Genomic DNA, 18,222 nt, shown 5'->3' with positions numbered 1-18,222 from the left:
TCCCTCCCAAGGCATCCCCCCACAGCTGCCAGCTTTGCTCCCGCTGCGCCCCACCGGACTGCGCCCCGCTCCCCAGCTGCCTCTAACATGGCTTGTGTTCTCTGTTTTCTTTCCTGTGGCCTGGCTGGGCCTTCCCTGCGGCAGGGGGGCGGCTGTAAAGTTTCTGCGCTGCATTAACAGCATGCCCGACATTAAGCCTGGACGCAAATCTCTCCCTCTAGTCAGCGATCTGGTGAGCGCGGTGCGAGGGGTTAAAGAGACAGCGCCCTTGGGGGCTGCCGGCCAGCCCTGGGTGCCCCCAGCCCTGCCAAAGGGGGGCGGGGGTGTCCCACACTGCCTGGGGGGCTCCTGGCCCTCCTCGCAGTGGGGAGCTGGGCTCTCCCTACCCAAGGGTGCTTCTCTTTAACGGAGCTCTGGTCCCTACCCCAAGCATCAGCCTAAGGTTTCCCAGGGCTGCATCTGGTTTCCCATTTTTTTTTACTGGTGCTGTGTCCCTGGTCCCTTCCTGTCGCAGCTGCCATAGGTCCCTGCACTTTGGTGCTGGACAGGTCATTGGTGCTGGACAGACAGACCCCCCATACCAGGGGAGGGCTGGCAGGAGCTTTTCCAAGTTGCCCAGGCCCTGTGCTCCTGTCCCCACCGTCCCAGTATATGGGGCTAGAGACCCCCGATGTATGGGGCCCCCTGTGACGGGGTCCCCTCCAGTCCCTGGGCTCTGCTGCACAGGGTCACTCTGCTGGTCCCCTCCTGCTCCTGATGACAGGAGACTGCAATTTTGGAAACCAGACAACTTTGTCCCCCAGAATTAGTTGCCCCTCCCCTCCTTTCCCCTCTCTTTACACCTTGTCAGCTCCACTCTGTGCCCTCCCTGGGGTGCCACCCTCCTGTTCCCAACCTGTCTCCCCTCATCCCCTCACCCCCTTGCTGTCCCCAAGTTGGTGCCCCCACCCCGAGCCCTCTTGGGCAGCTGCTGATGCTTCTGCACTGTGCTGTGTTGGTGTTTTGGGGGTGGGGGGTGATGGGGTGGGCAATGTGGGGGGTTTGGGGGGGTCGCTGCCTTTCCCTGCTGGGATTTGCAGGCTGTGACCAGTGCTGTGGCTTGGGGACACAGTCCCCCCCACCAGGGACTGCTCAGTGCTGGATGAGGGGGTGTTGCCCCAATTCCCACTGCTTCTGGCAGGGAAGGGGCTCTCCTGGGAAGTGTTTGCACTAATGGCTTTTTATTCCCCCCTCGCCGGCCCTGGCTGCCCACAGGCCATGGTAAGTGCCCCCCACCCCATCTCCCCAGGGGTCTCAGACACGTGGTGAGAGGCTCTGCCCCACTGGAGCTGAACTGGGAATGTCACAGGCTGCTGAACTGGTTCCAGTCCCACTGCACAGCAGTGCTGGCATCAATGGGGGCTGGGCTGTTCCCACTGCCCCCCATGCAGCCAGGACCCTTTCTTGTCTGGGACTGGGGTCTGTCCTGGGTGTTTCACAGCCACCAGGGGTGTAGGAGGGAGCTCTCGTGGTCTGCTGTATCTGGGAACTCGCTTTCTTTCCCACAGTCCCTGGTCCAGTCCAGGAAAGCGGGAATCACGTCCGCGCTGGCCTCGAGCACCTTGAACAATGAGGAGCTGGTAGGTGCTGGGCTGGGCTGGGGAGGGTTGGGAGGGGGAAACTGAGCCTCGGGGGCCAGGCCAACAATGGAGGTGCAGATTCTGTGCCCCACCAGCATCCTCTGGTGATGCCTGGGCATCCAGGATGCTCATGGCAGCACCTGGGGATAGAATCATGGGATCATTAGGGTTGGAAAAGACCTGTAAGGTCATCAAGTCCAACTGTCAACCCAGCACTATCACCATTAAACCAATGTCCCCACGTGCATCCTCTGCCCTGCTCCAGCGTTTCTCCCCCTCTCTCCCCCATCCCTGCACAGAAAAACCATGTTTACAAGAAGACCCTGCAAGCCTTAGTGTACCCCATCTCCTGCACAACGCCCCACAACTTCGAGGTGTGGACGGCCACCACCCCCACGTACTGCTACGAGTGTGAGGGGCTGCTGTGGGGCATCGCCCGGCAGGGCATGCGCTGTGCCGAGTGCGGCGTCAAGTGCCACGAGAAGTGCCAGGACCTGCTCAACGCTGACTGCCTGCAGAGTAAGGACCTGGGGCCCACAGCCTTGTCCCTTCTCACCTTGGACAGGGAGGAGGGGGCAGCCCAGGAGAGCTCTGCTCCTGGCTTGGGCATGGGAGAGGTGGCGGGCAGGGCAGACTTGTCCTGGGCAGGGGATAGATCCCTCCAGGTTTGAATTAATTCATGCATGGAATCGTAGAATTGTGGAATTATTAGGGCTGGAAAAGACATTTATCAGGTCCAACCATCAACTCAGCAGCCTCGTGGTCACCACTAAAAAATGTCCTCAAGTGCCACAACCACGTGTTTTTTGCACACTTCCAGGGATGACTCCACCACTGCATGGGCAGCCTGTGCCAGGGCTGGACAACACTTTTGGGGAAGAAGTTTCCCCTGATACCTAACATAAACCTTCCCTGGTGCAACTTGAGGCCATTTCCTCCTGTCCCTGATCCCAAACCCAACATGCCAACCTGTGAGAGCTCTTGTCTCTCTCCTGGGTGCCACCAGCCCCCCACCCCATCTCACCCATGCCTGTCCTCTCCCAGGGGCGGCGGAGAAGAGCTCCAAGCATGGAGCAGAGGACCGGACCCAGAACATCATCATGGTGCTCAAGGACCGCATGAAGATCCGGGAGCGCAACAAACCAGAGATATTTGAGCTGATCCAGGAGGTGTTTGGGGTCAACAAGACCACGCACACGCAGCAGATGAAGGCGGTCAAGCAGAGTGTCCTGGATGGCACCTCCAAATGGTCAGCCAAGATCAGCATCACGGGTAGGCAGCTTGTCACCTTCAGCCTTGGGGACCATGGGAATGTCCCCATTGCCCAACCCCTCATTCTGCCAGGCAGCTTCAGCCCCTGGGGGGACACAGATGCCTGTTTTGAGGATCTTTGTGTGGCTGTGGCACTGACTTCTCTCTGTCTGTTCTCTCTGCCATACTGTGCTGTGCTGCAGTGGTCTGTGCCCAGGGCCTGCAAGCAAAGGATAAGACGGGTTCCAGTGACCCCTATGTCACTGTGCAGGTTGGAAAGACAAAAAAAAGGACAAAAACTATCTACGGCAATCTCAACCCAGTCTGGGAGGAGAATTTCCATTTGTAAGTTCATCCCTGTTCTCCCAATTCCTCTTGCTGGCTACTCGTGGTCATGCCAGGCTGTGCTGGCTCTTGCCGTGTCCCAGTAGGGTGGGGGGAGCCAGCTGGGCATCATCCTGCCCCCACTGAGGTGCTGGGGTCCCTTGGGTTCTGTTTCATGTCATGAGGGTGTGACTCTAGGGGCTGATCCAGGCTGGGGCTGCCTGGGTGCGGCACAGAGCCCACTGGGAGGGGATTGGTGCCCCCCACATCTGCTCTCTTCCCCAGTTCCTGCTTCGTGCTGGTCCCTTTTGTTTAGGGAAGCAGTGATGGGGAGTAGCTGGAAAGGTTTCGCTGCTCATCCTGGGGCTTGCCCTTTGTCACCTCCCCAGCGAGTGCCATAACTCCTCTGACCGCATCAAGGTCCGAGTGTGGGACGAGGACGATGACATCAAGTCCCGTGTCAAGCAACGCTTCAAGAGGGAATCCGATGACTTCCTGGGCCAGACCATCATCGAGGTCCGGACCCTGAGCGGGGAGATGGACGTCTGGTACAACCTCGGTAACCAGCACAGCCTGGGACCCCTCCCTGGGCTCGGGGTGACACATCCTGCTCCTGCTGGGATCCATGTCCTGGGCTCAGGGTGACACATCCTGCTCATGCTGGGACCCCTGTCCTGGGCTCGGGGTGACACATCCTGCTCATGCTGGGACCCCTCCCTGGGCTCAGGGGGACACATCCTGCTCATGCTAGGACCCCTGTCCTGGGCTCAGGGTGACACATCCTGCTCATGCTGGGACCCCTGTCCTGGGCTCAGGGTGACACATCCTGCTCATGCTAGGACCCCTGTCCTGGGCTCGGGGTGACACATCCTGCTCATGCTGGGACCCCTCCCTGGGCTCAGGGGGTGACACATCCTGCTCATGCTGGGACCCCTCCCTGGGCTCGGGGTGACACATCCTGCTCCTGCTGGGACCCCTGTCCTGGGCTCGGGGTGACACATCCTGCTCATGCTGGGACCCCTCCCTGGGCTCGGGGTGACACATCCTGCTCATGCTGGGACCCCTGTCCTGGGCTCAGGGTGACACATCCTGCTCCTGCTGGGACCCCTGTCCTGGGCTCGGGGTGACACATCCTGCTCATGCTGGGACCCCTGTCCTGGGCTCAGGGTGACACATCCTGCTCATGCTGGGACCCCTCCCTGGGCTCAGGGTGACACATCCTGCTCCTGCTGGGACCCCTGTCCTGGGCTCAGGGTGACACATCCTGCTCATGCTGGGATCCATGTCCTGGGCTCAGGGGGTGACACATCCTGCTCATGCTGGGATCCATGTCCTGGGCTCAGGGTGACACATCCTGCTCCTGCTGGGACCCCTGTCCTGGGCTCGGGGTGACACATCCTGCTCCTGCTGGGATCCATGTCCTGGGCTCAGGGGGTGACACATCCTGCTCCTGCTGGGATCCATGTCCTGGGCTCCAAGGGGGAAGTGCTGCCAGCCATAGGCTGAAGGCTATTGCAGCAGGGTCTGCTCTTAGAAATATTTATTATCAAAAGCCATCAGGATAAAGTGTTTTCCCAGGGTAATTTTCAGAACCCTCTACCCAGAAGGTTCTAGAACACTAGTCCCCTGCAGAGGGGAAACCAAGGCACAGAAAGGCCATGTCTCTAGCAGCTGGAAATGTGGCCAAATCCCACCCCAGCCTGGCTGCACACGGTGCTGGGTGTCCCCTCAGCCCTGGCCCTGTGCCAGAGCATTGTGCCCCTCTTTGGGGCTGGCAGTGAGCAGGGTTGCCCCAGGGAAGCCTCACACCTTGTCCCTCTCCCTGCACGCACAGACAAGCGCACAGACAAGTCAGCGGTGTCGGGAGCCATCCGGCTGCACATCAGCGTGGAGATCAAGGGCGAGGAGAAGGTGGCTCCCTACCATGTCCAGTACACCTGCCTGCACGAGGTGAGCAGCCCAGACGGGCACAGGGGGCACGGCCCCCTCCCCAGCAGTGGCACCCTGCCACCACCTGCCCTGGGGGGCTGACGGGACTCATTTGTACCTCCAGAACTTGTTCCACTTTGTGACGGATTTGCAAAACAACGGGGTGGTGAAGATCCCCGATGCCAAGGGGGATGATGCATGGAAGGTCTACTTCGATGAGACAGCACAGGAGATTGTGGATGAGTTTGCCATGCGCTATGGGGTGGAGTCCATTTACCAGGCCATGACGTGAGTCCCCTGCCCCTATCTGGTTCAGGGCCCCCCACATGGAGGATTACTGTCCCCATCTTCCTCTCCTGCTGCCATTAGCACTCACCTCCCTGCCATGGGTGCAGACTTGCCCCAGACCTGTGCACCCATCCTTCCCCTTCCCAGCACACTCTGGCACAGCCTCATCTCAACTCCTGTGTCCAGTTTGGGCACCACAAGATCAGAAGGATCCAAAGCTGTTGGAGAGTGTCCAAAGGAGGGACACGGAGCTGGGGAAGGGTCTGAGGAGGGGCTGAGGGCACTTGGCTCGTTCAGCTGGAGCAGAGGAGACTGAGGGGAGGCTCCTCGGGGGCTGCAGCTCCTCCCGAGGGGAGGCGGAGGGGCAGGGGCTGAGCTCTGCTCTGGGACAGGGACAGGAGCCCAGCAAGGGCTGGAGCTGTGCCAGGCCTTGGGATGGAGCTCAGGGAAAGGTTCTTCCCCCCGAGGGTGCTGGGCACTGCCCAGGCTCCCCAGGGAATGGTCCCAGCCCCGAGGCTGCCAGAGCTGCAGGAGCGTTTGGACAGCGCTCTCAGGGGTGCTCAGGGTGGGATTGTTGGGGTGTCTGTGCAGGGTAGACTCAATGATCCTTGTGGGTCCCTTCCAGTTTGGGATGCTCTGGGATTCGATCACTTATGCATTGAATAAGGGAATGCACCCCCTTCTGCATCCCCTCCCATGGCCCTCAACCCTCCTCTGCCTCCTCTCTCCACAGGCATTTTGCCTGCCTCTCCTCCAAGTACATGTGCCCCGGGGTGCCGGCGGTGATGAGCACCCTGCTGGCCAACATCAACGCCTACTACGCCCACACCACCTCCTCCAGCAACGCCAACGCCTCCGACCGCTTTGCCGCCTCCAATTTCGGGGTAAGTCCCATGGTACGTAAACGCTCTTTTCTTTTTCTCTCCTTTCTTTGGGAGGGGGTGGGGGGCTCGGGGAGCAAAACGATCTGTGCAAAACCCCCTGCTCCAAACTGCAGGCAGGCAGCAGTGCGGTCAGCCCCGGCCTGCCCCCAAAATCATCCTGCTCCTGTTTTGCGGGACGGAAAACAGCCGCCACTTTCCCAGGAGAAGGGCTAAATTTGCTCCCCTAATTATTATGGGAGCCTGAGCAAACTGGGACGCTGGGTGGCAGCGTGCCAAGAGGGGGGACAACTTGGTGGCAAAATTAGAAGCGTGTGGCCTTAAGCCACCCCTGCACTCCATGGTGGGGGTCTTGCACAGCCTCGTGTGCTTTGGGGGACCCCGGCCTGCTGCAAACTCAGCTGGTTTTGCCACAACCACTGGGTGCCAAGTGGGGAGAGTTTGTGGCAGGGCCGGGTGCCCCTCGGGGATGTGGGTGAGGTGGGGCTGAGCCCTCACCTCGGCTCCCCCCTGTGCCATCTCAGAGGCAGGAAATGACCGCTCTGGGTGTGCATGGGTCGAGCCGGGGTCAGTGCCCAGCCCCGGGTGCAGCAAGGTGCTGGGTAGCCAGGGACACAGCCAGGGCCGAGCACAGCTCCGGGCAGCTTTGGCTCACCTCCGCGTTCCTCTTGCAGGGGGTAGCTAGAGCCGAACAAGCTGTGCCTCTGCGTCACACAGGAGGAGGAAACCATAGCAAAAACCCGCCTGTTCTCTGACGTGGAGGATTTTAAAAACTTGTCTCTTTCTCTTTTTTTAGAGAGCCTTGGGTTGGGTCCTAAAGTGCCCGGCCGTGTCGCTTTAAGCCCGAGTACGCGTCGTGTCCAGTGTTAGAGTGCTGCAGCCGTCCCTTGGGTGTCGGGGACGCACGGTCCGGCCCAGGGCCCGGCTGGGCCATCCCCGCCAGCGCCGAAGGTTTGGGGTGGCCAGCACAGGCTGGGCGTGGCCGAGCCATGGGCTCGCTGCCCCGTCCCACCCCTGTGTTCTTATCCCAGGACTCAGACTTTGCTCCGGACTCTCCAGAGCCCCGCGGGTCAGCCCTGACCCCGTACAGTCAGTGCTGAGGGGGGAGCCCAGGGCTCTCATGGGCGGCCCACATGCCCCACCAGCAGGAATGCAAAGGGAAATGGAAATGCTCCCCCAAGGACATTTTGGGGCCAATATTGGGAAGAAATTCTTCCCTGTGAGGGAGTGAGGACTGAGGTTGCCCTGAGAGCAGCTGTGGCGGTCTCATCCCTGGAAGTGTTGGTGACCAGATTGGACAGGGCTTGGAGCAGCTTGGGATAGTGGAAGGTGTCCTTGCCCATGGCTGGGAGTGGAACAAGGTGGTCCTTAAATGTCCCTTCCAACACAAGCCAGTCTGGGATTCCATGATGAGCTGCTTTGCCATCAGCACTGACCCCTGATCCAATCTGCAGCCCAAGATGGGACTTCCATCCTTCTGCCCTGTGCTCCGTGGGTGCCATCAGCACTGACCCCTGATCCAATCTGCAGCCCAAGATGGGATTTCCATCCTTCTGCCCTGTGCTCCCTGGGTGGGAGCTGGGCTGAGCTGAACCACAGCCCCTCAGCCCCAGTGGAGACCCCCCCCACCGGGTGTTTCCTGCCCATGTCCCTAGATGCAGCCCAGTGGGGCGAGTGAGGAGTCCATGGAAATGTCCAGCTCCTGGGGCTACCCTGCAGATGGGCTACCCCTGCACATCCTCTCCCTGCCCTTTTTCCCGAGCTCTTGGAAAGCGCCAGTCGAGGGGCTACTGATCTGCAGTGCCTCTCCCAACTCTTGTCCTGAGCCCCACCACCAGCAAGGAGATGCTCTCTGCAGGCATGCCCTGCCCACTCCGGGCTCGGAAGGAAGGGAAGGAAGGAAGGAAGGAAGGAAGGAAGGAAGGAAGGAAGGAAGGAAGGAAGGAAGGAAGGAAGGAAGGAAGGAAGGAAGGAAGGAAGGAAGGAAGGAAGGAAGGAAGGAAGGAAGGAAGGAAGGAAGGAAGGAAAGAAGGAAAGAAGGAAGGAAGGAAGGAAGGAAGGAAGGAAGGGAGGGAGAGGGATGAGTGAGGGCTAGGCATAGAGCAGAGGGAGACAGTGGTGGGGGGTCGGTCCCTGCCGCCTTTCCCCTGTTCACCTGCCTCTGGGGCATTTCTCTGCAGAAAGATCGCTTTGTCAAACTCCTGGACCAGCTGCACAACTCCCTGCGCATCGACCTCTCCATGTACCGGGTAAGGGGCCTGCCCTGCCTCAGTGTCCCCACCTTAAGCAGCAGGTGGCTGTTCCTCACCCTCACTTTCCCCTGTGGATTTTGAGGGCGACTCCCCTCTTTCCTTTTCAGAACAACTTCCCTGCCAGCAGCCCCGAACGGCTGCAGGACTTGAAATCCACAGTGGATTTGCTGACCAGCATCACCTTCTTTCGGATGAAGGTACTGCTGGGGCCCCACTCACCCTGTCCGTCAGGAGATGTGACTCTCTTTGGCCTGGTTCTCGGGGGGTTGGGGCTGCGCTGGCCTGTGGTGCTCCTGGGTGCTCCAAACACCACGCCCTCCCTGCATACCAGGTCCAGGAGCTGCAGAGCCCCCCACGAGCCAGCCAGGTGGTGAAGGACTGTGTGAAGGCCTGTCTCAACTCCACCTACGAGTACATCTTCAACAACTGCCACGAGCTCTACAGCCGCGAGTACCAGACAGACCCGGTGTGTGGGGCAGGGAGATGCCGGGCACTGACCTCCCCATCCCATGCCCCTCTCCTTTTCCTCATGCTCCAGGGTGCTCAGTCCGTGCAGAATGGTCCCCAGGCCTTGGGGTTTGAGCTGTGGGGTTGAGATCAGGACAGACAAGAGGGGGCTGCATGGGGTCATTCCCTCCTGCCCCCTTGTTAGCCCCCACAAAGCCGAGCCCTGCCCTGCGGTGACCAAAGTCTCCACTGTGTCTCCACCCCTCCAGACTAAGAAAGGCGAGGTGCCCCCTGAGGAGCAGGGCCCCAGCATCAAAAACCTGGATTTCTGGTCCAAGCTCATCACCCTGATCGTCTCCATTATCGAGGAAGACAAGAACTCCTACACGCCCTGCCTGAACCAGTGAGTGGGTGCTGGGGAAGGGGGCACTGCTGTGCCCGCAGAGGGGTGCCCACGTGCAGGCAGTGGGATCCTGAGGCCTTTGGAAGTGGTTGTAACATCCATTCTACAGATGGGATGTTGGGAGGTGTGTGAGGGATGTCTGTCCACGTGGAGGGCTGATTGATCCGGTGTTCATCGCCTCAAGCTGTGCCAGGGGAGGTTCAGGTTGAACATCAGGAAGAATTCATGGAAAGGGTGGTTGGGCATTGGATGGGGCTGCCCAGGGAGGTTTGGAGTCCCTACCCCTGGAGGTGTCCAAGGAAGGCCTGGGTCTGGCACTCAGTGCTCTGGGCTGGGTGACAAGGGGGGATCATTCACAGGTCAGACTCGATGACCTTGGAGGTCTTTTCCACCCTAAGCAATTCCGTGATTCACACTCTCCCCTCGCCCCAGGTTCCCCCAGGAGCTGAACGTGGGGAAGATCAGCGCTGAGGTGATGTGGAACCTCTTTGCTCAGGACATGAAGTATGCAATGGAAGGTGAGTCCCACCTGCCCCCCTGAGCCAGAGAGGGGGGAACCAGGCAGGAGCAGTCCTCAGCTCACACCTCACCTGTTCCCTGGGTAGAATCATTTCATCTCCTCATCAACACCATGCGTAGCTTAACCCTGCCCCAGGGGTGCTTCCACCTCCACCCTCTCACCCTGGAGCTGCCCCTGGGGAGCCAGGCCCCAGATTTGGGGCTCAGGGTGACCCTCTCTCCCCTTCCCCATGCAGAGCACGAGAAGCACCGCCTGTGCAAGAGCGCCGACTACATGAACCTGCACTTCAAGGTGAAGTGGCTGTACAACGAGTACGTCACCGAGCTGCCCTCCTTCAAGAGCCGCGTGCCCGAGTACCCCGCGTGAGTGCAGCCCTGGGGCCGGGGAGGGCACCGCCGCCGCGGGGGCTGCTGGCCTCACCACGGACGGCTCTCTCTTCCAGCTGGTTCGAGCCCTTCGTTATCCAGTGGCTGGATGAGAATGAGGAGGTGTCACGGGATTTCCTGCACGGAGCGCTGGAGCGGGACAAGAAGGATGGGGTATGTACAGGACTAGGGATGCAGTCTTGGAGGCGAGGGGATTGGCCCTTGATCCCTTGATGCCCAGTTTGTCCTGAGTGGGACCAAAATCTCCCCCACACGTCCTGCTGACACCTTGTCCCACTCCCACAGTTCCAGCAGACCTCGGAGCACGCGCTCTTCTCCTGCTCCGTGGTGGACGTTTTCTCCCAGCTCAACCAGAGCTTTGAGATCATCAAGAAGCTGGAGTGCCCCGATCCCCAGATTGTGGGGCACTACATGCGACGGTTTGCCAAGGTGGGCACCTGCCAGGGCAGGGGACAGCACCACCCCTGGGACCCCAGCCCTGACTGGAGCTGCTGGGCTCTCTGTGCCCCCTCCATCCAGCTGTGGGCAGCCAATCTGCCACCAACACACCCTGGGACACTGCCAGCTCTGCTACCACAGGAGATTAATTAATTAATTATGAGCTAATTGATGAGTTATTTGCATGATTAATATAGATTGATTAAAGCTGGCTTGCTGCAATATAGGAGGGAGTTGCATGCAGGCTCGCTGGCTGTTGCCTTCTCGGCTGTGCTGGAGCTGCCCATGGAGACCAGATGTGCCGGATCTGGCTTCCAGTGGCTGTGCCCATGTGACTCATGGCACATGAACACGAGCCAGGTGTGCACAGGTGGGCAAGAAGCCAATGGCACCTGGCTTGTACCAGCAATGGTGTGGCCAGAGCAGTGACTGTCCCCTGGGCTGGGCACTGCTGAGGCCCCACCTCGAATCCTGGGGTCAGTCCCTTGTGACAAGAAGGACATTGAGAGGCTGGAGCGTGTCCAGAGAAGGGAACAGAGCTGGGGAAGGGGCTGGAGCCCCAGGAGAGGCTGAGGGAGCTGGAAAGGGGCTCAGCCTGGAGAAAAGGAGGCTCAGGGGGCCCTTGTGGCTCTGCACAACTCCTGACAGGAGGGGACAGCCGGGGGGGTCAGGCTCTGCTCCCAGGGAACAGGGACAGGAGGAGACGGAACAGCCTCAAGTTGTGCCAGGAGAGGTTGGGGTTGGATGTTGGTAAAGTTTCTTCACTGAAGGGTTTTTCCAACCCTGGCACAGGCTGCCCACAGCAGTGGTGAAGTCACCATTCTTGGAAGTGTGTAAAAAACGTGGATGTGGCACATGAGGATATGGTTCAGTGATGAACATGGTGGTGGTGCTGAGTTGATTTTACAGGGTTTTTCCAGCCCTGATGATTCCATGATTCCATGATCCATGAGGCCACAGGGTCTGAGGGTCCCTCCATGTATCCAGATACGAGGTTGTTTCACTGCTGTGAGAGTCATGGTTTCCTTCTCTCCCTCCCTCCCCTTTCTTGCTGCTGTCCCGGTGTCTTCATTGGTGCCCTGTTTGGCTGCAGACCATCAGCAATGTGCTGCTCCAGTACGCTGAGATCATCTCCAAGGATTTTGCCTCGTACTGCTCCAAGGAGAAGGAGAAAGTGGTGATGTATCTCCCTTTTGCTGTCCCCACATGGTGACCCGAGCTGTCACCTCAACCCCAGGGTGGGTTGGTCCCTTCCTGATGGCAGTTCCTGGCACCCTGCCAGGGTGGCTTCCATGCCATCCCCATCCTCCTGTCCCCCAGTGCAAGGGGGGAGGGTCCTGGGGCTGTGGGCAGCTGTCCCAGCCATATTTATTTTTGCTGACCTGCCTCTCCATCCCACCCCTCCAGCCCTGCATCCTGATGAACAACATCCAGCAGCTCCGTGTCCAGCTTGAGAAGATGTTTGAAGCCATGGGTGGGAAGGACGTGAGTACGGGGGGTTCCAGGAGGGAGCCCTGTGGAGGGTTGGATCGTTCCCTTTTCCCCCTTGTGCAGTTCCCCAGTGCTGGGAGCAGAGCTATTCCACACTCCTGTGTGGGATCACACTGTCCCGCCCCATGGCACCCTGCTCTCCCACCATATCGGACTGGGAAGGGCTTCACCCTGCCCAGGGATGCATTTGGGATGCAGAAACTTCCCTGGGGGCTGGCTTGGAGACCCTGTCAGCTTCAACAAGCCGTCCCTCCTGCAGCTGGACACAGAAGCCAGCGATATCCTGAAGGAACTGCAGGTGAAACTTAACAACGTCCTGGATGATCTGAGCCGAGTCTTTGCCACCAGGTAGAGCTGGGTGAGAGGGCAGGGGCAGTGGGCAAAGGAGAGCTCTGGGGTCCAGAGGCTGTGGCTGGGGCCAGGCCGGGGGCTCTGGGGCTCTGGGGGGGCTATGCTGAGCTGCCTGTGCGTTGTGGTCCCCAGTTTCCAGCCACACATCGAGGAGTGTGTGAAGCAGATGGGTGACATCCTGAGCCAGGTGAAGGGCACCGGCAACGTCCCCGCCAGCACCTGCAGCAGCGTCGCGCAGGACGCCGACAATGTCCTGCAGCCCATCATGGACCTGCTGGACAGCAAGTGAGTGTGGGGGGCAACCAGAACCCCCACCCTGCCCCTCCTGGCCTCGTCAGGCAGCGCGAGGGACCTGCAGAGTCAGGGGGACATGGGAGAGGGACACGTGGGGTCCTCCAGCGCTGTGTCCTCCACGCAGTCTGACGCTCTTCGCCAAGATCTGCGAGAAGACGGTGCTGAAGCGGGTGCTGAAGGAGCTCTGGAAGCTGGTGATGAACACCATGGAGAAGACCATCGTCCTACCCCCACTCACGGACCAGACGGTGAGTGATGGGGGGAGGAACCAGGGACCCTGAGACACAGGTGACTGGCTGGGGCCACTGTGGGACATTGCTGGCCAGGTGTCCTCACTGGCACGTGGCAGGGTGGGGACTTCACTGACATCTCCAAACCCGTGTCCAGCTCCTGGCCAGGGAAAGGATGGAAGAGAGATAGGTCATCCTTAATCCAGGACCTTCTTGGTTTGCTTTGCCAGAGGACCTTCCTGCCACCTCCATTGTGGCACGAAGAAGGGACGCTGGCTCTTTCTAATCCATCCTTCCCTCAGAGCTGCGACAGCATCCTATGCCACACTCATCCACATTGGCTGTGGGCATGCTCCCTGAGCCAGGAGGTGAATCCAGAGGCTCCTGGAGTGTGGGGAGATGCTGCCTATTGGCCTTACTGAGGGGCTGAGGGTTTCATGAGGATGTGGGGACATATTCCCCAGCAGGGCTGAGCTGTTCCTTGTTCCTGGGTGGTTTAGGAAAGCAGAGCAAACCCAGGGAATGGTCCCTCTCTGGGTCTCCATATTGCATTGCTGTTTGTGTGCCCCCCTGCACCTGAAGCTTCCTGAGGTGGTTCCTTCAAAGTCAGGCAGGAAAAGGTGACACTGAGTGCTCTCGACCAGCCACACACCTTCTTGTCACTCTTTGGTGGCTTTTGTCACCATTACAAAGCTGGGCTCAGACTCTTCCTTGGAGCTCCTGGAGCTGTCAGCCTTTATGTCACCTTTCTGGGGCTGTGGAGCGCCTGTCCTGTGTCTGTGAGGGTGGCACAGTGGTGACATGTCAGCCCTCAGTGGTGCCACCTCACTGTCACCGTGTCACAGCCCTGAGCCTGGCTCAGGTCAGCCCCACATGAGCTGACCGGGCTCACACACCCTTGGCCAAAGGGGGCCAAACCTCTTAGGAATGCTGGTGCTGCTGGGTCCCAGCCCCATCCCAGCCCCATCCCAGCCCCATCCCAGCCCCATCCCATCCCCCATCCCAGCCCCATCCCATCCCCATCCCATGCCCATCCCATCCCCCATCCCATCCCCCATCCCAGCCCCCATCCCAGCCCCATTCCAGCCCCATCCCAGCCCCATCCCATCCCCATCCCATCCCCCATCCCAGCCCCATCCCCATCCCAGCCCCATCCCAGTCCCCATCCCAGCCCCATCCCATCCCCCATCCCAGCCCCATCCCATCCCCATCCCAGCCCCATCCCATCCCCATCCATCCCCATCCCAGCCCCATCCCATCCCCATCCCAGCCCCATCCCATCCCCATCCCAGCCCCCATCCCAGCCCCCATCCCAGCCCCATTCCAGCCCCATCCCAGCCCCATCCCAGCCCCCATCCCAGCCCCCATCCCAGCCCCCATCCCAGCCCCCATCCCATCCCCCATCCCAGCCCCATCCCAGCCCCCATCCCAGCCCCATCCCAGCCCCATCCCAGCCCCCATCCCAGCCCCATCCCAGCCCCATCCCAGCCCCATCCCACCCACATCCCAGCCCCATCCCAGCCCCATCCCACCCCCATCCCCCATCCCACCCCCATCCCAGCCCCATTCCAGCCCCATCCCATCCCCCATCCCAGCCCCATCCCAGCCCCATCCCAGCCCCATCCCACCCCCATCCCCCATCCCACCCCCATCCCAGCCCCATTCCAGCCCCATCCCATCCCCCATCCCAGCCCCATCCTAGCCCCCATCCCATCCCCCATCCCAGCCCCCATCCCAGCCCCCATCCCCCATCCCAGTTCCCATCCCAGCCCCAGTCCCCATCCCAGTCTCTTTCCAGCCGTGTTCTGGAGACACTGGGGCCTGTCCTAGGGCAGAGGAGGGGACACGGACATGTGGCTCTGTTGGGTGATTTTCCTGAGGGCAGACAGTCCCTGGAGAGCGCTGTGCTGGGGCTGGCCCCTCAGGCAGGGCCGTCCTGCCCAGCTGTCCCTGGGTGCCAGCCTGCAGGGTGGCCGGACAGGTTGGCGGTTTGGGGGTTCGTGTCAGAGGCGAGTGTCAAGTGGGGTCCCTGGAACTGAGCCCCCCTGCAGTCAGGAGGGACTGGGCCGGTGAGGATGGGCACCCTGGGGGCCGTGGAGCCCTGCGGTGAGGTGGCAGGGCAGTGACACTGAGTGCTGTGGGTGGGGGACACCCGTGGCCCTGCCGGGGGTGGGGGGCAGCCCGGGCTGGCGCTGGGGAGGATGGAGGAGGCGAGGGCTGACACTCACCTCACGGTTGTTCTCTCCAATTGCTCCTCTCGCCTCTCAATGGCAGATGATTGTAAGTACGGCAGCTCCCTGTCTGTCTGTCTGTCTGTCCGCTCTGTGTCGGTCCTGGCCTCGCCGGTTCTTGTCTTGTGTGGCTGCCCGTGCCCTGCCCACGCCCTCCTCCGGCTCCTGACCCGGTCTGGCTCCCGGTCCCCACCCCTGCCTGGCACTGGCTCCTGGCCGGCACGTGCCAGCGGCCCCTCCGGGATGGGGTGGGTGAAGAGGCCTTGGACAGATTGGCGGTGCCGGGACGTGGGGAGAGACCAGGGGAAGTGATGGGGTGGGGGGGCACGGTGGTGGCAGTGCCATGTCATCAGAGACTGCCAGACCAGGGCTCCGTGCTGAGGGGAGAAATACTGCGGGAGGCGAGCAGGGAGTGGTGCGTGCCTGGAGTCAGGGCTGCCCTTCCTTCCCTCGTGCCTCAGTTTCCCCCCGAGGCCCTGGCTGGGGTCTGGCTGTGGTGGGGGTGAGAGCAGAGGCTTTCCCTGCCAGGAGGAGCGGGAGTCTCTTGGGGGGACACGGCGGTCCCTGGCCCGGGTGCTCGGTGTGGGGGCAGGCTGCTGGGCACGAGTTGTGAGGCTCCTTCCCTGGTCGGGATGTGACCCTGGGAACCTTGGACTCCTGGTTCCCTTCTTGGCAGCGCTGCTGGGTCCTTGCATGGCTTTGACTGAGCAGTTTCCTTCTGTCCTCTTCTGACCAGTCTGTGGCTGTGGGTTTATGCCCCTGGGGGCAAGGGAAGAGCAAGTCCCCCCCCAGTCCTGTCCCCACCCCTGCTGTGATTCAGGCACCTGTGCAGGAAGAACAGTGGGCACCAGCTGCTGCATTCTGGTGCCAATCCCTGCAGGAGCAAACACCCCTCTGCCGTCCCCCAACACCTTTTGTGTCCAACAACAGGATTTGGGGAGGCCTTGGGGGCAGCCTGGCGCTGAGTGTCCCCTCAGACCTCATGGGGACCTCATGGGGACCCACGTCCCAGCTTTGCTCTGGGGGACAGAGCAGTGTCAGCTCGGTGTGCTCCTCTTGTTTACCCTTGCCAGGGTAAGAACCCTCCTGGCAGTCCTGCTTGGCCCTACCTGTGCCGCTTGTTCCTTCTGAGGCTTCCCAGCCAGCTGACTCCATGCTCCCCTCTCCTGATTCCACAGTCCACCCTGAGAGCCGAGTTCGTCCCCCTGTGGCACCGCTGCCTCATTTCACACGGTTTCTCTTGCCTGGGGCACTGTGGGGTTGCCACTGCGCGCAGCCCTGCGCAAACCAGAGCTCCACGTGCCAAGGCCAAATCCCAGCTGCTCCCTCCCTGCTCCCTCCCCAGTGCTGGGAGCACCTGCCAGAGCTGAAGCAGTGTATGTGGGGGCACCAGAGCCTGCCCACACCCAGCTGGATCCTGTATTCCAGCGAGGATCATCCCTCATGGATTCAGCATCTCTGTAGCCCAGCAAGGATCATCCTCATAGATTCAGCATCCCTGCATCCCAGCAGTTTCCCAGTGTGAGGACAAGTTCTCCAGCAGTGCAACGTCCTGCTTTCCAGTGGGGATCCAGCGCCCTGATGACACCAGGCCCTCACTGAATATCCTGATGGGGACCAGTCCCCCACTGGCTGTCCTTCAGGAGCTCGTGATGTCTCTGCCACGTGTGCCCCTGTGTCCTGTCCCATGCTGTCCCCCCACCCCACACTCAACCTCTGACATTGCTTCTACAGGGCACGCTCTTGAGAAAACATGGCAAGGGGACAGAGAAGGTAAATAGCTGTGGGCTCCGTGTGTGTCACTGCCCCGGGGCCACACTCGTGGTCTCACACCCGCCTGTGTGGAGGTCCAGGCTTGTCCGTGCTTCCTCTGTCGTGCTGTCTGGATGTGCTGTTGCCTGCGTGGTGTCGTGGTGAGGTGTGCTGTGCTGTGTGCTGGGGACAGCCCCAGTTCTGTGTCCCCGGGGTACGGAGCGGGGGCTCTCTAGTGTTTAGTCCCCGTGGGGTGGATGTGGGGTGTCACCCATCCCCATGGGGGACACTGCTCCACAGCCCTCAGCCCCAGCTGCCTGACTGGGATGGCGAGGGGTTGAGGCCTCATGCATGGGAGACCCCGCACACAACCCCATCCCACTGTGGGGGGCTCAGGAAGAGGGACCCCCCATGCTGGGCCGTGCTGGGCACAGCGAGGGCCCCGGGGCCGCTGAGATCCCCTGGATCTCTGAGCCTGTTCCCCCTTCCTTGCTGAGCCCCAGCCCTGCTCCAAGGGCTTTGTCCAGCACATGGGCTCTTTCCCGGTGTGAGGGCTCCTCACCACGGGGTGGGGGCCCAGCAGTGACCCCAGCCTGCTCCCCAAACCCTGGTTCTTGGGAAGAGCCATGCCAGCATCCATCTGGGCAATGCCTGCGGCTCCCCCTCCTCTCCTGGGGGACACTGGCTGTGTGCTGGGTGAGCTGATTCCCTGTGATCTCCCAGCCCCAAATGGGGTGGGGAGCAAACCTGCCCGCGCTCAGAAGAGACCTGGCACACTCATCACAGCTTCACCAGCGCGAGCATGGGGCTGAGCCTGGCAGCTGTGAGCTGGTGCCAAAGCAGCGGCACCGGTGGAGAACTGGGCAGAACCAGAGGAGAGCACAGGGCCAGAGCCCTCACGGCTGGGGATGTGGGGGGCCTGGAGCCGCGGCCGAATGCTGCTGGGGCCACCAGTAACTGTCCCTTGCTGTTCTCTTCCAGAGCAGGGTGAAGCTGCCCAGTCACACTGAAGTAAGGACATGGCTCTTCTGCTCCCCACTTGGCACTGCTCTCTCCCCTTCCCTCCTCCCTGTCCCTTGTCCTTTGTGCTCTGGGTTGGGGGCTCCCAGCTCAGTACAGTGTCCTGTCGTGCTCT

General features: G+C 61.0%; 1 protein-coding gene across 1 annotated transcript in view; it reads left to right on the top strand.

Annotated features, from left to right (window-relative positions):
• UNC13A (unc-13 homolog A) overlaps nucleotides 1-18,222 on the top strand; it is a 39,271-nt gene that overhangs the window by 14,741 nt on the left and 6,308 nt on the right. Inside the window, exons 14-38 of the mRNA XM_040086881.2 lie at nucleotides 1,255-1,260; nucleotides 1,548-1,619; nucleotides 1,919-2,138; nucleotides 2,664-2,891; nucleotides 3,074-3,215; nucleotides 3,584-3,753; nucleotides 5,029-5,144; nucleotides 5,248-5,411; nucleotides 6,145-6,295; nucleotides 8,473-8,541; nucleotides 8,652-8,741; nucleotides 8,876-9,010; nucleotides 9,261-9,394; nucleotides 9,827-9,912; nucleotides 10,150-10,276; nucleotides 10,357-10,453; nucleotides 10,586-10,729; nucleotides 11,832-11,915; nucleotides 12,146-12,223; nucleotides 12,489-12,577; nucleotides 12,713-12,865; nucleotides 12,999-13,122; nucleotides 15,379-15,384; nucleotides 17,070-17,108; nucleotides 18,069-18,098. Coding sequence (XP_039942815.1) covers nucleotides 1,255-1,260; nucleotides 1,548-1,619; nucleotides 1,919-2,138; nucleotides 2,664-2,891; nucleotides 3,074-3,215; nucleotides 3,584-3,753; nucleotides 5,029-5,144; nucleotides 5,248-5,411; nucleotides 6,145-6,295; nucleotides 8,473-8,541; nucleotides 8,652-8,741; nucleotides 8,876-9,010; nucleotides 9,261-9,394; nucleotides 9,827-9,912; nucleotides 10,150-10,276; nucleotides 10,357-10,453; nucleotides 10,586-10,729; nucleotides 11,832-11,915; nucleotides 12,146-12,223; nucleotides 12,489-12,577; nucleotides 12,713-12,865; nucleotides 12,999-13,122; nucleotides 15,379-15,384; nucleotides 17,070-17,108; nucleotides 18,069-18,098 — 2,754 coding nt within the window. The remainder of the gene's footprint in view (nucleotides 1-1,254; nucleotides 1,261-1,547; nucleotides 1,620-1,918; nucleotides 2,139-2,663; nucleotides 2,892-3,073; nucleotides 3,216-3,583; nucleotides 3,754-5,028; nucleotides 5,145-5,247; nucleotides 5,412-6,144; nucleotides 6,296-8,472; nucleotides 8,542-8,651; nucleotides 8,742-8,875; nucleotides 9,011-9,260; nucleotides 9,395-9,826; nucleotides 9,913-10,149; nucleotides 10,277-10,356; nucleotides 10,454-10,585; nucleotides 10,730-11,831; nucleotides 11,916-12,145; nucleotides 12,224-12,488; nucleotides 12,578-12,712; nucleotides 12,866-12,998; nucleotides 13,123-15,378; nucleotides 15,385-17,069; nucleotides 17,109-18,068; nucleotides 18,099-18,222) is intronic.

Source organism: Hirundo rustica, chromosome 26, assembly GCF_015227805.2.
Source record: "Hirundo rustica isolate bHirRus1 chromosome 26, bHirRus1.pri.v3, whole genome shotgun sequence".
NCBI classification, from domain to species: Eukaryota; Metazoa; Chordata; class Aves; order Passeriformes; family Hirundinidae; genus Hirundo; species Hirundo rustica.
This window is presented reverse-complemented; position numbering and strand designations above follow the sequence as displayed.